The sequence below is a fragment of the Cetorhinus maximus genome, chromosome 15 (assembly GCF_964194155.1).
Source record: "Cetorhinus maximus chromosome 15, sCetMax3.hap1.1, whole genome shotgun sequence".
NCBI classification, from domain to species: domain Eukaryota; kingdom Metazoa; phylum Chordata; class Chondrichthyes; order Lamniformes; family Cetorhinidae; genus Cetorhinus; species Cetorhinus maximus.
In genome coordinates, this window is record NC_135893.1 from 75,870,231 (window position 1) to 75,890,782 (window position 20,552).

General features: G+C 46.6%; 1 protein-coding gene across 4 annotated transcripts in view; it reads left to right on the plus strand.

Moving 5' to 3' along the window:
* LOC144690838 (kinesin-like protein KIF19) overlaps window positions 1–20,552 on the plus strand; it is a 182,090-nt gene that overhangs the window by 87,186 nt on the left and 74,352 nt on the right. For all 4 annotated transcript variants that reach the window (XM_078558678.1, XM_078558679.1, XM_078558680.1 and 1 more), the window contains 2 exons: window positions 1,171–1,327; window positions 12,843–13,017. In XM_078558678.1, the coding sequence (XP_078414804.1) occupies window positions 1,171–1,327; window positions 12,843–13,017 (332 nt within the window). The remainder of the gene's footprint in view (window positions 1–1,170; window positions 1,328–12,842; window positions 13,018–20,552) is intronic.

The window sequence follows — 20,552 nt, forward strand, 5'->3', positions numbered from 1 at the left end:
GCTCTATTGTTCATGTTTGGACTAAGGCTGTATTGAGGTCTGGAGTTGAGTGGCCCTGGTGGAACCCAAACTGAGCGTTAGTGAGCAGGTTATTGCTGAGTAAGTGCTGCTTGATAACACTGTTGACCTTCCATCACTTTGCTGATGATTGAGTATAGACTGATGGGGCAGTAATTGGCTGGATTGGATTTGTCCTGGTTTTTGTGTACAGGGCATACCTGGGCAATTTTCCGCATTGTTAGGTAGATGTTGTAGCTGTACAGGAATAGCTTGGCTAGGGGTGTGGCTAGTTCTGGTACACAAGTCCGCATTACCACTGTCGGGATGTTGTTAGGACTCATAGCCTTTGCTGTAATTATTTTATGACTGCCTTTCTTCAAAGAAAATATGAGGAGTTATAAAATATTCCATTTTAATCAAGACAGTTCTAATCAATAGTATGTAGAAAGAAGAGATTTGAATTTATATAGCACCTTTCCTAACCTGAGAACACCTCGAAGGCCACTCTTGAAGTGTAATTGCTGTTGGAATGTAGAAGGAACCGCAACCAATTTGCAAATAGCAAGCTCCCAGAGACAGCAGTGACATAATGACCAGATAATCTGTTGTAGCCGATACATGGGGAGAACGGTCCTGCAGTGTCATGGGATCTTTACCGTTTACCTAAGTGGGCAGAGAGGGCCTCAGTCTGAAAGAGGGCATTCCATACTGCATTAAAGTGTGAGGCTAGATGTTGGGTTTAAGTCTCCAAAGTGGGCAGGGGCACAGGTTATCACCCAGTTTATTCCAGCCCAAACAGAATGAGGCTTCTTTGCTATTTCATTGGAGGTAAAAGAAACCTGATGTTGAAACCGAAAATGAAAATGTTGGAAGTTCACAGACAAGCTAACAGCATCTGAAAAAGATTAGGTAATGTTGAGGTGACACAACGATTGGTCACTGCTAGCAGGTAGTATAAAACTCAGCAAATTACATTGTTATTCACTTCCATCATGTTAGCTGGTGCACATTGTTCTGCCCAACGATGCAAGTTATTCTGCACAACATGTTCCAGCTAACGTAACTTCTCTTACAGATGTTGACCAACCTGCCGTTTTGTTCCAGGCTATTCCCAGTTGTGGTTCCTCTATATCTCACAAGTTGTTAATGGGAAGTTTTTTGCATTTTAAGGTAAAACGGAATCTGCTCAATATCTCGTACCACATTACGCAATACACCAACATCATAGCTGACCTGAGGAAAGAGATTGAGAGGCTGAAGTTGAAGATTGATGAACAAGGACCAGAACGGAGAAAATCTGAAAAGGCCAATATAAGGGACATTCAAGGTGGGTTGGGAAGTGTGAGAAATTAAGAGACATTTTTTTTTTGAGCAGGAATGTCTGATTTTATGCCACTTGTGGCCCCAAAACAAGATAAACCAGCCCATGAAGAGAAGGCAACCATTTCTGCTAATATTTGTTAACTATTTGTTGCAAGTTTGTGGACCTGGAGGATTGGAAGGGACTATTCATGTGAATAAGAACGGTGTCTGTAAACGTCAACATAATCAAACTACACAGGCTCATGGGAATTTATTTGAACATTACATTTGCACTGTTAAGCTCCATGGGACTTAAGGCCTATGAAAAGCAATAGATTGGACACTTTTTAAATTTCTTTCATGGGATGTGGGCATTGCTGGCTGGGCCAGCATTTATTTCCTATCCCTGATTGCCCTTGAGAACGTGGTGGTGAGCTGCTTTCTTGAATGACTGCAGGCCATGTGGTGTAGGTATGCCCACAGTGCTGTTAGGGATGGGGTTTCAGGATTTGCCTGTAAAATTTCATGACTAAAATTCCTATCACCCACCCTCAACCCAATTGTGTCCCTTACATGACCAATTAATGGCCATTTAAGGGCTACTTCCAACCCAACCTCAATTTTGAGGCCAGCAGGGGGATGCCCAGCAGGTTATCCTGCTCAGGCAGGAGTGGGACGGTAGGGTGGAAGAGCACCTCTCTCAGAGGCCCCCTCCACCCCATCATCCCTACTACAACAGGCCCTACACTTCCCTCCATCCTGGCCCCAATGCTGACTTTAATGCCAGCAGTGGCCACCATCACCACCACATGGTTTCATTTCAGTTTTTTCATTCCAGATTTTTTTTTCAGTTAACTAATTGAATTTAAATTCTACAAGCTACTGTGGTGGGATTTGAACCCATATCCCTGGGCCCCTGGATTACTAGTCCAGTGACATTACCACTATCTCAGGACTCATCAATGATAGAAATTCAACCTTGTGGCCTAAAGGAACTTAACTGGCAGAATAATTGTGCATTATATGGTATCATGCTCCTGTATTTAAGGAACTGGATGGGGGGATTTTTATGGAGCCCACAAGAGTGGGAAACATGGCGTGTGGGGTGATTTAATTCGGCAGGGAGCAAAATTTCAATCTCCCGACAGCGGGTTAAGATGCAGTTTCTTACATCTCAGTAAGTCAGTCTGGCTGATCGGTTATCAGTAAGAACTTGGAGTTGTGGAAAGCTGCTAAACTCACAGGTCAGATTACTGGATCAACCGTAGAGAGAGTCAACTGAATCTCAATGACTTTGCCACTAGAGGTGGATAATTATTCTGTTGCGACAGCATTTGTCACTTGTAGTACTTGTGAATACCCAGCTTGTGCAGCATCTGTGGAGAGAAACAGGACATTTTGGATCGATGATCATTTATCCGAACTGATGATGGGTCATCGTTGACCCAAAATGTTAACTCTGTTTCTCTCTCCACAGATGCTGTCTGATCTGCTGAGTATTTCCAGCATTTTCTAGCTTTATTTCAGATTTCCAGCATCTGCAGTATTTTGCTTTTTATAACCCCAGATTGTGTCAGGGGTTCATTGCTTGCAAACTAGAAATTTCCAATATGAACATTAAGGGTGACCATCATGGGTGACTTCAATCTGCACATAGACTAGGTAAACCTAATAAGCACTAATGCAGCGGAGGACGAGTATCTGGAGTGTGTTAGGGATGGTTTTCCAGAGCAGTATGTTGATCAGCTGACTAGAGAACAGGCTATTTTAGATCTAGCATTGTGTAACGATAAAGGGCTAATTAATAATCTTCTTGTAAAAAAAACCTTTAGGGGTTGAGTGACTATAATATGCTAGAATTTTACCTTGGGCTGTAACCTCGTTGGAGTGGCAACCAGCATCAGATTGCCACTCTGTGCCCACTTACCGATGCCAAATTCCTTCTGTGCCTATCTTGCCCGACCTTCCAACTCAGACCAGGCGAGATCCAGGTAGTGAATTGAAGGAGGACGTGCCCCTTTTTTACAGCACTAGCTGCTGTAAAGCAGGTCAGTCTAAAGGTCCCATTGAAATTGACAGGCCAGGGAGAAGGTAAGTGCCTAAGGTAAGTGAAAAGGAATTTGGGGGTTGGGAGTGTTTGGAGGTCATGTGGGGATGGGGAAGGGGGAAGGGGGGGTCAGACATCGGAGGAGGGCTGTGGGGAGGATCGGACATCAGTGGTGGGGCTCGGGGGTGGTTGGACATCGGGAGGGGCTCGGGGGTTCTGAGGTCGGGGAGGGTGGTGGGGGGCTAGAAGAGAGTTTACTTCTTCTAACTTTACCTGGGTAACTATTGGTGTAACCCTGGTGGAACCATCCAAAGTTTGTGACTTAAATCGCATTTTCAGGTGGTTCCTAACGTGGCGCAATTGTAAAGAGGAAGTTAGCGTCTCTGGGCAATTGCCGTGCAAACCCTTGCCTGGGAACTTGCCAAAGGGACTCCCCAGCGCAACTTTGGGGTACCCTCCAAATCCAAATCCGCTGGGGAGCGCGGAAGTTACGGGTCATTGTACTTGAAAGTGAGGTAGTTCAATCTGAAGCCAGGATGTTAAATTTGAACAGAGGGAATTGTGAAGGTATGAGGGGCAAATTGGCTGAGGTGGATTGAGAAAATACATTAAAATGTACGATGGTACATAGGCAATGGACAGTCTTTAAAGAATTATTGCATACTTTACAGCAACTATACATTCCTCCAAGGCAAAAAATCCAAAAAGAAAAGTCAATCAACCATGGCTAAAAAAGGAAGTTAAGGATTGTATAAGATTAAAAGAAAAGGCCTATAAAGTTGCCAGAAATAGTAGTAAACCTGAGGATTGGGAGGTTTTTAGAATACAGCAAAGGAGGACCAAGAAATTGATAATGAAAGGGAGAATAGAATATGAATATAAACTAGCAAAGTAAAAGCTTCTAAAGGCACGTAAAAAGGAAACGCTTGGCTGTGGGTCTATTGCAGGCAGAGACAGGAGAATTTATAATGGGGAATAGGGAAATGGCAGAGAAGCTAAATGATTACTTTGTGTCTGTCTTCACTGAGGAAGATACAATAAATTTCCCAGACTTAGAGATCCAAGGGACTAGGGAGAATGAGGAATTGAAGGAAATTAGTTTTAGTAAGAAGGTATATTGAAGAAATTAATGAGACTGAAGGTTAATAAGTCCCCAGCACCTGGTATTCTACATCCCAGAGTGTTGAAAGAGTTAGTTATGGAGATAGTGGATGCATAGGTGATCACCTTCCAAAACCCTGTAGATTCTGAATTGGTTCCTGCAGATAGGAAGGCATCAAGTGTCACCCACCAATTTAAGAAGGGCGGAGAGAGAAAACAGGGAACTACAGACCTGTTAGCCTTATATCAGTAATAGGGAAAATGCTGGAATCGATCATAAAGGATGTGATAAATGGACACTTGGATAATAATGATCTGATTGGGTATAGTCGACAGGGATTTATGAATGGGAAATCATGTTTGATGAACCTGTTGGAATTTTTGAGGATGCTCACAGAATCGTAGAATTTTAACGGCACAGAAGAAGGCCATTCGGCCCATCGTGCCTGCATCGGCTCTCCAAATGAGCATTATGTCCTAGTGCCATTGCCCTGCCTTTTCCCCATACCCTTGCACTTTGTTTCTATTCAAATAATCATCTAATGCCCTCTTGAATGCCTCGATTGAACCTGCCTCCACCACACATCCAGGCAGTGCATTCCAGACCCGCACCACTCGTTGTGTGATAAAGTTTTATCTCACGTCACATTTGCTTCTTTTGCAAACCGCTTTAAATCTGTGCCCTCTTGTTGTTGATCCTTTTACGAGCAGGAACAGCTTCTCCCTATCTACTCTGCCCAGCCCCCTCATGATTTTGAACATCTCTATCAAATCTTCTCATGGCCGCCTTCTCTCCAAGGAGAACAGTCCCAACCTCCCCAATCTATCCTCATAGCTGAAGTTCCTCATCCTTGGAACCATTTTTGTAAACATCGTCTGCATTCTCTCCAGTGTGTTCACATAGTTCTTATAATGTGGCTCCCAGAACTGTACACAATATGCCAGCTGAGGTCTAACGAGTGTCTTATGTAACTTCAGCATAACCTTCTTGCTCTCGTACTCTATGCCCCTATTAATAAAGCCCAGGATACTATATGCTTTATGCATCGGGACCTGGAAAAATTGATTAATTTTGCTTCCAATCTCCACCCCTCCATCATTTTCACATGGTCCATCTCTGACACTTCCCTTCCCTTCCTTGACCTCTCTGTCTCAATTTCTGGTGATAGACTGTCCACCAATATCCATTACAAGCCTACCGACTCCCACAGCTACCTCGATTACAGCTCCTCAAACCCCACTTCCTGTAAGGACTCCATCCCATTCTCTCAGTTCCTTCGCATCTGTTCTGATGATGCTACTTTCAAAAACAGTTCCTCTGACATGTCCTCCTTCTTCCTTAACCGAGGTTTTCCACCCACGGTAGTTGACAAGGCCCTCAACCGTGTCCGGCCCATCTCCTACGCATCCGCCCTCACGCCTTCTCCTCCCTCCCAGAACAATGATAGGGTCCCCCTTGTCCTCACTTATCACCCCACCAGTCTCCGCATTCAAAGGATCATCCTCTGCCATTTCCGCCAACTCCAGCATGATGCCACCACCAACACATCTTCCCTTCACCCCCCCTGGCGGCATTCCATAGGGATCGTTCCCTCTGTGACACCCTGGTCCACTCCTCCATCACCCCCTACTCCTCAACCCCCACCTACGGCACCTCCCCATGCAAACGCAAAATATGCAACACCTGCCCCTTCACTTCCTCTCTCCTCACCGTCCAAGGGCCCAAACACTCCTTTCAAGTGAAGCAGCATTTCACTTGCATTTCCCCCAACTTAGTCTACTGCATTCGTTGCTCCCGATGCGGTTTCCTCTACATTGGAGAGACCAAACGCAGACTGGGTGACCGCTTTGCAGAACACCTTTGGTCTGTCCGCAAGCATGACCCAGACCTCCCTGTCGTTTGCCATTTCAACACTCCACCCTGCTCTCTTGCCCACATGTCTGTACTTGGCTTGCTGCATTGTTCCAGTGAAGCTCAACGCAAACTGGAAGAACAGCACCTCATCTTCCAACTAGGCACTTCACAGCCTTCCGGACTGAATATTGAGTTCAACAACTTTAGATCTTGAACTCCCTCCTCCATCCCAACCCCCTTTCCGTTTCTTCCCCCTCCCTTTTGTTTTTTTCCAATAATTTATATAGATTTTTCTTTTCCCACCTATTTCCATTATTTTTAAATCTATACCTTTAATGCCCTGTCAGTCTCTCCACCCCACCCCCACTAGAGCTGTACCTTGAGTGTCCTGCCATCCATTCTTAATTAGCACATTCGTTTAGATAATATCACCACCTTCAACACTGCTTTGTTCCTTTGTCTGTGACATCTTTTGATTATCTGCTCCTTTCACTGGTAACTTGTCCCTACAACCACCCCCCCTCAACTTCTCTCCCCACACCCCCCCCCACCTTAAACCAGCTTATATTTCACCCCTCTCCTATTATTCCCAGTTCTGTTGAAGGGTCATAAGGACTCGAAACGTCAACTCTTTTCTTCTCCGCCGATGCTGCCAGACCTGCTGAGTTTTTCCAGGTAATTCTGTTTTTGTTTTGGATTTCCAGCATCCGCAGTAGTTTTTTGTTTTTATCTCTGTAGGAATAAATGGGTCATTCCTGTGTTGGCAGGCTGTGACAAGTGGGGTACCACAAAGATCAGCACTTGGGCCCCAGCTGTTCACAAATATATCAATGGTTTGGATGTGGGGACCAAATGTTATATTTCCAAGTTCACGGATGACACAAAGCTAGGCAGGAATGTGTGTTGTGAGGAAAATGCAAAGCAGCTTCAAGAGGATTTGGACAGGCTTAGTGAATGGGCAAGAACATGGCAGATGGAATATAATGTGGAAAAATGTGAGATTATCCACTTTGGTTGGAGGAACAGAGTATTTCTTAAATAGTGAGGAATTAGAAAGTGTGGATGTACAAAGGGACCTGGGTGTCCTCATCAATAAGTGACTGAAAGCTAACATGCAGGTGCAGCAGGCAATTAGGAAGGTTAATGGAATGTTAGTCTTTGTCTCAAGAGGATTTGAGTACAGGAGTAGCAAAGTCTTGCTTCAATTGTATAGGACCTTGGTTAGACCTCACCTGGAGTTCTGTGTACAGTTTTAGCCCCCTTACCTTAGGAAGGATATTATTGCCATAGAAGGAGTGCAACGAAGGTGCATTAGACTTGTTCCCGGGATGGTGGGACTGACCAATGAAGAGAGATTGGGGAAACTGGGCCTATATTGTCCAGAGTTTCGAAGAATGAGAGGTGAATAATTGAAACATACAAAATACTTAAAGGGATAGACAGGGTAGATGCAGGTAAGATGTTCCCCCTGGTTGGGGAGTCTAGAACCAGTGGACACAATTTCAATATAAGGGAGAAGCCATTTAGGACCAAGATGAGGAGTTTTTTTTTTACTCGGAGGATTGTGAATCTTTGGAATTCTCTTCCCCAGAGGGCTGAGGAAGCTCAGTCATTGATTACATTTAAAACAGAGACTGACAGATTTTTAAATACCAAAGATGTAAAGGGATATGGGAATAGTGTGGGAAAAAGGCATCGAAATGGATGATCAGCCATGATCGTATTGATTGGCTGATCAGACCCGATGGGCTGAATGGCCTACTCCTGCTCCTATGTCCCTAAGTATTGACTACTCAGAGAAGCATTGGACTAAAATTACATTTAGTTCTGGCAGATTAAGACTGCAATAATTTTTCAATCTAAATTGTTTGGCAAGGTTCAAATAATGGAAGCATATCATTTTAAAATGTTTATATTGCACTAATGAAATTGTACAAGTAGGTTTTTGTTATAACAAATCACAGGAGAGCATAACCATAAGGAATAAAGATTTTACAACCAACACTTTATTTCATTTCCTTTCCTGCATCTTGCAGTTTTCACCTCTCAGTCTTGGGCTTAAATCCAATGGGACAGGAATATCTCTGATGGGTTGGCATGACATGAATTCATGCATTCCAAGTCCAGTTCCTGTCATGACCACAAACTCTGAACACGAGCCACCTCATAATTAGACACAAGTTAACACTAACTTGCTGGTCTCACTCATAGCTGCCCTATGTGGTAAACAAACATGTAAACTGGTAACAGACACATTGTGACATATTGTTGGGGTAGAATGAACGGAATGTTATGCTACATTTGGCCCCAACAATTCCTGGCTTAAGAATGTGCATCTGATGTCCAACAAGCAATGTGGAAAATTGTTTCATTATCTGGTGCTGAAACCCCAGTGCTGAACAGTGCAGAAATTCATTGGAAAAAATTGGGAGCTGAATTTTTAAAAATTTATTCTTTCGCGGGATGTGGAAGCCGCTGGCTAGGCCAGCATTTATTGCCCATCCCTAAATTCCCTTGAAAAGGAGGTGGTGAGCTGCCTTCTTGAATCGATGCAGTCCAAGTGGTGTAGGTACACCCACTGTGCTGTTAGGGAGGGAGTTCCAGGATTTTGACCCAGTGACAGTGAAGGAACGGTGATATATTTCCAAGTCAGCATGGTGTGTGGCTCAGAGGGGAACTTGCAGGTGGTGATGTTCCCATGCATCTGCTGCCTTTGTCCTTCTAGATGGTAGAGGGCATGGATTTGGAAGGTGCTGTTGAAGGAGCCTCGGTGAGTTGCTTCATGCATCTCGTAGATGGTACACACTGTGCGATGGTGATGGAGGGGGTGAATGTTTAGGTTGGCAGATGGGTGCCAATCAAGAAGAATGGGAGGAGGTTCATATGGAGAATAAACGCCACCAAAGACTTACTGGACAGAACAACCTGTCTCTGTGTTGTAACTACTTTGTAAGGTTTTGTGATATCGTAAAAACGCTAGTATGAAGCAAGGTGGGAGGAAGGTCATGTGGAGCCTAAATACTGACCAAACAACTTGTTTCTGTGCTCTGATGACTATGTAATTCTAAGTAATTAACACCACCTAAGCGATTCAAAATGAAAAAGGTCCACTTGCAGATGGTGGTGTTCCCTTGCATCTGCTGACCTTGTCCTTCTAAGTGATAAAGGTCGTGGGTTTGCAAGGTGCTTTCTAACGAGACTTGACAAGTTGCTGCAGTGTTTCTTGCAGATGATACACACTGCTGCCATTGAGTGTCAGAGGTGGAGGGAGTGAATGTTGAAGGTGGTAGGTGGAGTGCCAATCAAGTGGCTGCTTTGTCCTGGATGGTGTTAAGCTTCTTGAGTGTTGTAGGAGCTGCACTCATCCAGGCAAGTGGAGAGTATTCCATCACACTCCTGACTTGTGCCTTGTAGATGGTGGACAAGCTTTGGGGAACCAGAAGGTGGTTTACTAACCACAGGATTTTTAGCCTCTGACCTGCTCTTGTAGCCACAGTATTTATGTGGCTGGTACAATTAAGTTTCTGATCAATGGTCATCCCCAAGATGTTGATAGTGTGTGTGTGGGAGGGGGTGGAGGGAACGGTGGGGTCCGCTTCAATATCCAGCTGAGTCCAACAGGAACAGCATTTGAGAGGGGCATTGTGCTTGTGAGTAGAAGAGTTCCTCCAATTGTCCTGGCCCAGTAGATTGAGCCAAGTGCTCTCTTGGCACAGGTCTGTCCCTGATAGCTTTGGGTTGGGGCATGAACAGGAGCAGTAGGTGCAAGCAGCCTAGCAGATGCATTGTTTTCTGACAATGTTGAGACTTTCTCACCATCTTACCATTGCTGAAGATCTCCACCGCCCTCCATTTGGTAGTCCCATGGTCGCACCAAGGGGGAAGTGTGGAAGGCCAAGGAACTCCTCCAACCTCACTGACATGCTAACACTGTGCTTTCACCTGCTGCAAGCACAGACCCAGTTACTATGATGCAGGAAATCCCAGGGTAGTGTAGTGAAGCAGATACCAGATCTAATGGCTCGCTGTCTCTATCTCCTCTTTGCTGAACACAGACACATGGAAAGAAAAATCTGCCCTGTGATTGCTTCCTTAAAAAGTGTATACATATTTTCTTTACTTATTTTAAAAAGCGTTAATTGTATAGTATTTGTTTCGATGGACGGAGGTTTATAGAATTACATAGGACAGAAGGAGGCCATTCAGCCCATTATGCATGTGGAAGCTCTTTGAAAGAGCAGTTGAATTAGTCGCACACCCTCGTTCTTCCCCACATAGCCCTGCGATTTTCTGCACTTCAATTATTTATTAAATATTTTATATTTATTATATTATTTTAAATGTTGCTATTGAATCTGTTTTCATTTCAGACAGTGCATTCCAGATCTTAGCAACTTGCTGCATTAAAAAAATCTCTTCACCTCGCCTCTGGCTATTATTATTAGAACTAATAGATGTGAGATCTGCATGATCTAGAATCACGGTCCAAATAAATTTTTTAAAAATAAGAAAAAAGCAAAATACTGCGGATGCTGGAAATCTGAAGCAAAAACAAAAATAGCTGGAAAAACTCAGCAGGTCTGACAGCATCTGCGGAGAGGAACACAGTTAACGTTTCGAGCCCATATGACTCTTCATCAGAACTAAAGAAAAATAGAAATGAGGTGAAATATAAGCTGTTTATGGGGGGTGGGACAGGTAGAGCTGGATAGAGGGCCAGTGATAGGTGGAGGCAAAGAAGAGACTGCCAAGGATGTCATAGACAAAAGGACAAAGGGGCGTTGACGGTCGTGATATTAGCTAAGGAATGTGCTAATGGTGACATTAAGGGTGGAAAGCAGGACGAGCAAGTGACCGATGGGCCTAGTGGGGGTGGGGTGGGGGGAAGGGATTGAAATAGGCTAAAAGGTGGAGATAAAACAATGGATGGAAATAAATTTTAAAATAATAGAAATAAGTAGGAAAAGAAAAATAAGTTTTTAAAAAATTATAAATTATTAGAAAAAAATAAGCAAGTCGTTTGAAATTGGAAACTGGAGAAAGTCCATTCTACTTTCTGCATTTGATGCTGTATTCTGCATTGCAGCTCTTAATCCATTGTGATTTACATTAGGGTGGGTTAGGGAACGTGGTATATTTGGGATGGAAATAAAAAATTTTGATTTAATTGTTGGCTTTTCACCCACGGGAAATTATAAAGTAATTTTTCTGGAGTACGCGCGAATGTAATTTCAATACTTTTAGTCACGATATAAATGGAGGGTGACTGGGTTGGGGTTCAGTGGTTTGCACAGTCTGGACATGAGAAAGACCTTCCTTGGAATTCTTCATTCTCCATCCCCGAAATTGTATTTATTCATCTCAGTATTGCTGAAAAAGGAGACATGTTGAACCTTTTCATCTTGCGCTCATCAGGACACTTTGCAAGGATGCGAATATAAGGGGAAAATAATAACTCATGCTGTATGAGAAGAGAGTGACATTGGTTGGTAGGTGGACTCTGATTGGTAAAGGAGCTAAACCAGGCAGTTGGACCCTGATTGGACAAGGCATTGCCCTGAGGAATGAGTCAGCGAAGGGCTGTCACTTATTCTGTTTAGCTGAAACAGGCACAATGTGTGTGCATGTTCTTTCTGTGTGCAAAGAACAGGGCCCTGTGTAATAACATATGCAGCTTCCAGTACATGCAAATGCACCACACTGCGAGCTCAACTCTTAATCTTAAATTGGTTGTCAGTGTAATTCTTAGCACACTGAGGATTATTTAGCTGATGTTGCTCAACCGCAGAATCACATCTGATGTTGGAAGCTGTGTTTTGGGTTTTGCAAGCGCAGGCTGATTAGGTACGGTCTGTACCTTGCCCGTTGCAAACAGCAGCTGAAACATGCTGCTTGATATGCTCTGCCAGTCTTTGGGACGTACAGCCTGGTTTAAATTTCAAACAATGCTTGGCAGTTAACAGTCAGTCACCATCACTGGTGCATTCTCTATGGCAATGCCTCTACCAATGCCAACCAATCAGCACTCTCTTCTCATACAGTATAAATTGTTATTTTACCTTTATTTTTGTATTCTTGCAAGTGTCCTGATGAGTGCAAGATGAAAAGTTTCAACATATTTCTTTTTTCAGCAAAACTTAAGTTCTGCACTACCAAATGACTATTATTCATCTCTGCAGCAAGGAAAAGCATATGTACAACTGACAAGCCAAAGAATTAGCAATTTAAAAAATTCCATTGGCGTCAGTGTGTTCTGCCAGTCCTAGATTCAAGCTGGCTGGCCTAACAATTCATTGAAGGCGAGAAATTCACTCGAGTAAGACTGACCTTCATTGTCAGCAACCCTGTTGCTTGTTGGCAGAGTATAGACTGGTCGTGCCAATGACCTGCTTTGGGGATCCTGCTACCCCAACATTTGGCAGTCTTCATGACTGAAGACTGAATCAGCTTAAAAACAAAAACTGGGAAAACTCCAAAGAGAATAATAGTTGTCTCTGTGAACTCATTCACAATCATAATTTTGTAATGTACTTTCAGCTGAAGTCCAGCAGCATTCAGTGGAGTACAATCGAGGGGAGATGGACCGACTGAGGGACCAAATGATGATAGCTTTTCGGCAACAAATGGAGATCCGTCGCAGTCTCGTGGAGCTAGAAAACACCAACATGGAGCTTCATATTGACATCTCCAGGCATTTACTAACCATAGCTGAGTGAGTTCCACCTTAATAATATCACAAGGACTTGAATTGTAATGGCTGGTTAATTTTTTAAAAATTCATTTATGGGATGTGGGCGTAGCTGGCTAGGCATTTATTGCCCATTCCTAATTGCCCTTGACAAGGTGGTGGTGAGCTGCCTTCTTAAACCACTGCAGTCCACAGTGCTGTTAGGGAGGGAGATCCAGGATTTTGACCCAGCGTCAGTGAAGGAATGGAGATATATTTCCAAGTCAGGATGGTGTGTGGCTTGGAGGGGAACTTCCAGCTGGTGGTATTCCCATGTGTCTGCTGCCCTTGTCCTTCCAGATGGTAGCAGTCGTGGGTTTGGAAGGTGCTGTCTAAGGAGCCTTGGTGAATTCCTGTAGTCTATCTTGTAGATGGTACACACTGCTGCCACTGTGCACCAGTGGTGGAGGGAGTGAATGTTGAAGGTGCTGGATGGGGTGCCAATCAAGCGGGCTACTTTGTCCTGGATGGTATCGAGCTTCTTGAGTGTTGTTGGAGCTGCACTCATCCAGGAAAGTGGAGAGTATTCCATCACACTCCTGACTTGTGCCTTGTGGATGGTGGACAGACTCTGGGGAGCCAGGAGGTGAGTTACTCAACGCAGGATTCCTAGCCTCTGCAAATGCACTGAACTTTGCAGGACATGGATAAATAATATACCCTTTGTAGTATGATTCAGTGATTTTTCTATGTACATATTGTATCAGAAATATGTCATGCTGGTTTTCCCATAACCTTCGAGAACCCCTTTTCAAACCCCAGTAAAAGTTAGTAATACTGGTACCAGTAATACTGGAGTTCCATTGTAAGGTATACAAGACCAGCTCAGAAATGTTTTACTGCTTTTTTTCCTTTTGGTGGGATCTGAAGGAGGACCAGTGGCAAGAAAGGTCCTTGTATTCCAAGGCCGCCAATACCTCTTTTTAGGATACACAAATTGTCCAGTGCTGGATGAAATCCCTGGTGTGGAGTTTGCATCCTTTATATAGTCCATTATTGTTGCTGCTTAGTGTTTTGCCCTCCTGGCTATCACTATTAAGGTACTTTTAAGATTCCACCTATGGCACCCAGCTTTGCACCAGGTCTACAATGACGCGTTTTTATTTAGATTATTTTTGTGACTGAGCAACCTTAGGGCTGAATGAACAATTTGTGACTAAGTATCAGCTGAAAGCTGTTCTGTTGAAGAGTCATGCGGACTCGAAACATTAACTGTATTCCTCCCCGCAGATGCTGTTAGACCTGCTGAGTTTTTCCAGGTATTTTTATTTTTGGTTTTGCTTTGGATTTCCAGCATCCGCAGTTTTTTTGCTTTTAGCTGAAAGCTCGGTTGTGTTTCAAACCTATGGGAAGCTCTTTGGGATAATCTTGCTGTCAATGCTGAAGGTGAATTAGAAGTACATTATTTCCACAGCAGTCCAGGCATTCATTGAGCTGTATGGGAAAGCTGTCTGTCAGAAAGGTAGTTAATGTTACAGCAGCACAACCCTCATTTTACAATGTATGCCGATCATGATGTCCAGTCCTTTTCAGGAACAGTGTAGCTAACTCTCTTCAACTATTCTTGCTGTTGCTTGGCTGATTATTTCCAGTTCTAACACTGAATCTGTTTTTTAGTGGAAATGTCATTCACTTGGGTTTTACTTGCAAATCAGCAGGAACATCAGAGGTGGTACAGCCATTACCTTCAACACAACATGTTTACAGTTGATAGGGTGGAAATTCTTCTGGTGTGCTAATGCAAGACAGGCGGTATCACATCGGCCGCTTGTTATATTACTTGACTTCAGCGGAGTTGAATATCTGCATAAATGGTAGCTGAAGTAGTGCTGCTTATGGGCAGACTTTTCCCATTGGGGTGCGGGGACGGGCCCCGCATGTCCGTAAGTAAAATGACGCGCGGTGATGTCGGGCAAGCGTCCCGACGTCACCGCGCGTCATCGCGATATTTCGTTGGGCCGGCGCCATTAATTAACAGGCCATTTAGGGCCCTTGACTCACCAATCAACGCTGATTTTTCAGGGCCCGTGCGATCTTCGGGTCGGCGCATGGGTGCAACAGGCAGGCGGGTAGGACACGTTTGTATAAACCTCATCCACGGGCAGGATAAGAGGGGTCAGTGGGGTTGCGAGTGTGCTCTCAAAGTTATTGAAACTTGCCTGTGTGGTCTGCAATACTTCAAAACACACAACAGCTGCTTTGTCTGGACTCTTAACCTCCAGGTCAGCACTCTGCAATGAGGAATCTATTTTGGGCCTGCAGGTTTCAGGAAGCCTTCCTGTAGCCTGGGAGTGGGAGCTGAACTTTCCACTGGAGGTGCCTCCTCTGAGGAGGAAGGGAGGGCTAGAAGAGGGAGGAGGCCAGGAGTCCACATTCAGCCTCCAGGGGAGCCACCTTTGGGAGGAGGGGCACAGGCACAAGGGGTGCAGGTCTGATAGGTAGTCCAAGGTGGAAGGGGCCGCAGAAGACATCACTATCCTGCTGCCAGGGTATACAGGCAGCGAAAAAGCTACCTCAATATGTCTGAGGTGCAGTGCCGAAGGAGGCTCCATCTCTCAAGGGAGACAGTCAACTATATCTGTCAGATGATTGGCCTCAGGGATCATCAGAGATCTCTGTGAACTGTGTGGGTGGACCCCCATGCCAGTGACTCTAAAGGTCACAGCTGCCCTCAACTTCTATGCCTCTGGCTCCTTCCAGGGCTCGGTGGGTGATCTTTGTGGTGTATCCCAATCAGCTGTCCGCACTTGTATCAAGCAGGTCACAGACGCTCTGTTCAGGCGTGCATTGCCCTTCATCCACTTCCGCTGGGATCAGGTAAGCCAGGCACAGTGAGCCAGAGGCTTCGCGGCCATTGCTGGCTTCCCCCGTGTCCAGGGTGCAATAGACTGTACACATGTGGCCATCAAGGCACCAGCAGGTGAGTCCGATGCCTTCGTCAACAGGAAGGGCTTCCACTCCATGAACGTGCAGATAGTGTGTGATCACAGGATGCAGATTCTACAAGCCTGTGCAAGGTACCCAGGCAGCTCCCACGACACCTACATCCTCAGACACTCCCAGGTGCCGAGGCTCTTCAGTGCTCCAGCCCGGCTTGATGGATGGCTGCTGGGTGACAAGGGCTATCCCCTCAGAAGGTGGCTCATGATGCCTCTGCGCCATCCAAGAACAGAAGCTGAACAGCAGTACAATAGGAGCCACGGCACCACAAGGGCTGTGGTGGAGAGAACTATCGGTCTTCTCAAAATACGCTTCTGATGTCTGGACCGCTCAGGGGGCGCACTCCAGTACCCACCAGATCGTGTCTTGGTGATAGTGGTTGCATGCTGCACTCTCCACAATCTTACGCTGGAAAGGGGGGATGCAGTGGACGAGGAAGATGTAAACACAGTGGCTGTGGCTGCACACGATGAGTCCAGCAGTGAGTCCGAGGATGAGCACGCACAGGGAAATGCTGAGGGGGTAGACACTGACCCGGGACTACTCCAGGGAGGCAGGGACACCCAGGAGGCTTTAATCCAATGAACCTTCAGCTAGCACACCACAGATGGATCACCAGGACAAGCCTGGGCTGCCGCCTCGATACTCGACACCTGAGTGCAAAATCTTCCAGGTTAGGAATAGTAGCTAAAGGCCTTGTTAATAAAGCTGAATGTCCCACAAAGCACTCCTAACGTTTTTGGAAACCATTCACATGCAGAAGAAAGGAGTCACCTTCAGCCATGGCCACATGTCTGAACTTAATATCACAGGCAAAGAAACTTAATGAAACAAAATGACAAGGGTGTTCAAAATCAAACGAAATGATAAAGACTTCATCTCGGGCCAGCACAAAAGCACCAGTGATAAACCCATGGTGTGCCTAAGGTGCCTTATGTTTATGTTTTCGGGTGCTATGTCTTGGTGCTGCCCCATCGCTCGGAGTGGCATCTGAGACAGCTGCTGACTCTGCTGTCCTGTTGGTCTCGATGACCTTGGCAGTTGTCCTCTGGCCTGTGGAGCCTGTGCTGGTCCTGCCTGGGAGGGAGCTGCCAGATCCACAGCTGGCATCTCCCCAGTTGTAGCAGCCTCACTGGATGACACGGTCACTGGGAGAGGGGCGGAGGAGCTGCTGCCCTCATTCAGAGCGCCCTGAGAGGTGCCCGCAGAGACAACAGGCAGCTGCTGTGCCGACGTGAGGTCGCTTCGGACCTCCCTGCTCACCGTGGATGGATGGGCACCGAGCTGGGAAACTTGGTGCCCACACCATGTCCTACACTGGCACTGACCAGCTGAGGTCATTGCCGATGTGAGGGCTTGCTGGTCAGAGCACATCCCCAGGAAGCCCCTAGCGGGTCTCCTGGAGGAGGTTCTCCACAAGAGTTGCCACTCTCTCCATGGAGGATGCTTTGCGCTCGGACATGTGGCTCATTGCTTCGGCGATCATCCACATAGACTCCTGCACCACGGAGACCAAGCCAATCATAGCCTCATGTATCTCCCCCAGATGCTCTCGCACACCCGGCCGCATTTCCTGCCCCTGCTGCATTATGGATGACTCCAGAGGCACATCATCAGGCACCGACTGAGCATGTGCCTGGTCCCCTGCAGTCCTCTGACTGCTGGCGCAATGGGCACTCTCTGTCTCTGCCAGCTCCTCCAGCGACTGTGAAGTGCCCTCACCACTGTGCCCCGGGACATTAGATGACGTTCTAACTCCCACCAAGGTGCTAGTAGCTGTGCTGGTGCCTGCCTGGCAGAGATGGCGTGACACTGGTGAGACTTCAGGGCCATCAGGTGTGAGAGGGGGCCTCTGCTGCTCCTCCTCCCAGCCGTTCTCCGCTGATGCAGAAATGAAGAACAAGGACATTGGATCAGTTAATGTGAAGACAATGACAAAGTGCATCCCTGTCCCCCGGATCATTATGCACTCATCCTTCCATAAGCAATGGTCAAGCCATGTTGCAAAATGAAATCATTTAACATTCAGCACTGCTATGGCTGTTGGGAGAACAATGCTGACCTCACTGCTGGGCACACATACCTGGCCATGGCACCCCAGCCTCACCGACACCATTGGACCTGGGTGCATGGCGCCTCTCCAAATCCAGGGCCTCCTGCTCGAACCAGCTGAGAATGGCTAACTGCGCCTGGCTGCCGCCAGTCCTCGCACCCTCTGACACATTATGAGCATTCTTCTCCTGAAAATGAGAGATGAGCATTGATTAGTGCAAATTGCACATGAACTCTCTTTGCGCACGGCCCACCCCAACCAGAGTGGGACGTATCAGGGCTCCAGTGCCTCCTCACCCCGCTGCTGCCGAACACTCACACAAAGGTGCTAGGCCTGCTCCACATCCCCCCACCCCGCTCTTGGACACATGCTGCCTACATCATATTAGGCACCACACAGTTTAGCCTTCCATAGCAAGGGGGCACAAACACGTGGAGCACAGAGGACAGCAGATGATTCGTTGCCACGCCAGCTTGAAGCTCCCCCCCCCAGCATCTCATCACCCTGACTTGGACATGTCTTGCAGTTCAAGCACTGCGCCTAGGTACAGTTCCTCCAGGTTGCCCCCAAACCAGTCATGTGGGACTCAATGTAACACATGCTGTGGGGGCAGAACCCATCCCTTCACCACCCTCTCAGGCTGACCTCAGCATGGGCAATATCTGCTGGCCCACCCAGCAAAGGACACATGCCGTCAATGATTCAATGCAGTCACTACACTCAGACTTGGGGTTGGGCAGGGGGGTGTCAGCAGGGGTGAAAGCTGACCTGTTGGGTTAAGCGACCAATGCCAACATTGTCCTCACCCTTCCGGAGCACAACAAGTCATTGAAGTGCTTGCGGCACTGGATCCAGATACGCCGCACCACATCACGGGAGCTCACCGCCCCCACCACTTCCTCCCAGGCACGTTTCGTCATGTGGGGGGGGGGGCCCTCCTCCTCCTCCTCCTCCTCCTCCTCCTCCTCCTCCTGTCCAGGGGAACCAACACCTCCCACCGTGCTGCCACCTCCTCGAGGAGTGCAGCAAGGCAGTCATCGGAAAAATGAGGGGCACACTGGTTGCCTGCCCTACCCTCCGGCCTGGCCTGCCCCGATGGCCTACCCTCCGGACTTGCATAATCTCCATTGCCCCTCTGCAGAGCCCTTCGCCCAGCCATTGAGAGCAGCCTTTCCGAGGCTGACAGGCCTCCCTTTGTACAGGCCACCAGGTCGCCATTGGACCCAGCGGGCTGAGCGCACCGGCCACCGCCCACCCTATCGCACTATGCACGGGAGTCGTGAAGGACACTGGCCGGGCCTTAATTGGCCCGCCCGCGTAAAATGGCCTGACTGCGAGCAGCAATCGGGTCCGCTCCCGCTACCCTCCCCAGCCATCCACAAAATCCTGTCCAAGGTTGCTTTGCTGCCCAAGATAAATTTCTACCCCAGTAAAAGCCATGAATTCTGCAGGATTCTTTCCTTGAGAGACAAATCTTTTTATCAGTAATTAGTAGGAATGAAAATATTAATGAGACATTTAATGGAGTTCTTATTTTAAACCTGCCCTATATCTCATATACGCTCTGCTCCTTACTTCCCATCAATGACAGAGCTGGCGCACTCTGAATCTTCCTCCCCACACCTCATAGCCTTGCTACATCTCCACCCCCAAGGCTCAGGAGAGGGGAGTGGGCTGGGTGCGGGTAAACAACGGGGCCTGGGGGCTAGGGGTGGTCTGGGCTCATTGCTCAAAACGGAATTTCTTGTTGTCCCCAGCCTGAGCAGCCAGAGGCAGAACTGGAGACCTGAAAGACCGACTTTAAAAAAAATCGGACCCTTCAGGCTAAGAGTTCCCTTTTTTTTTAAAGCCAGTCTGTCTGTCAGTATCAGCTCAGTATCACTCGTTGCTGGGTTGCTGCTTCCAACCTTCGGGCAGCTTCGTGCTTCCTATTTCTTTTTTTGAAAAGCCACCGGAAAACAACGGAGCTGCCTGAAAGTCTACAACAGCAGTGCAGCAACTCAGAGTGTCCTTGGTTGAAAAATGGTAAGTGAAATCTCTATTTTAGAGCCAATTGGATGCTGGAGGGAGATTGTGGGGGGGTGGGGGGGTGGGGTGGGCGGGGGGGTGCAGGCAAGAGATGGTCGGGGAATGTTGATGGCTGTTGAGGGGTGGGGGTAGGGGAAGCTTGGAGGGTATTGGATCTGCTCTCCTTCAGAAGTCTCCTTAAAACCTACCTCTTCCCATGTGTCCTAATCTCCATCCATGTGTCATCCCCCAGCCCTACAACCCTGACCTGCTCGGGTACAACCCACAACTGTGAAAGCCTTGATCCATTTTGTTAAAGGCAGTTTAAATATAGGTTGTTGTTGTGTAATTGAGGCCCATGTAGAAAATTATTTTTTCCATAAGTTAAGTAAAATACAGCAAGTTGTACATGATTTGATTCAACACTAAGATTCAAATCAACCAATGAAGATATTTTTTTAAAAAACACTGCTTTGATTAGTATTAAAAGTAGTATTCAGTATTTTCATTGTAGATCATG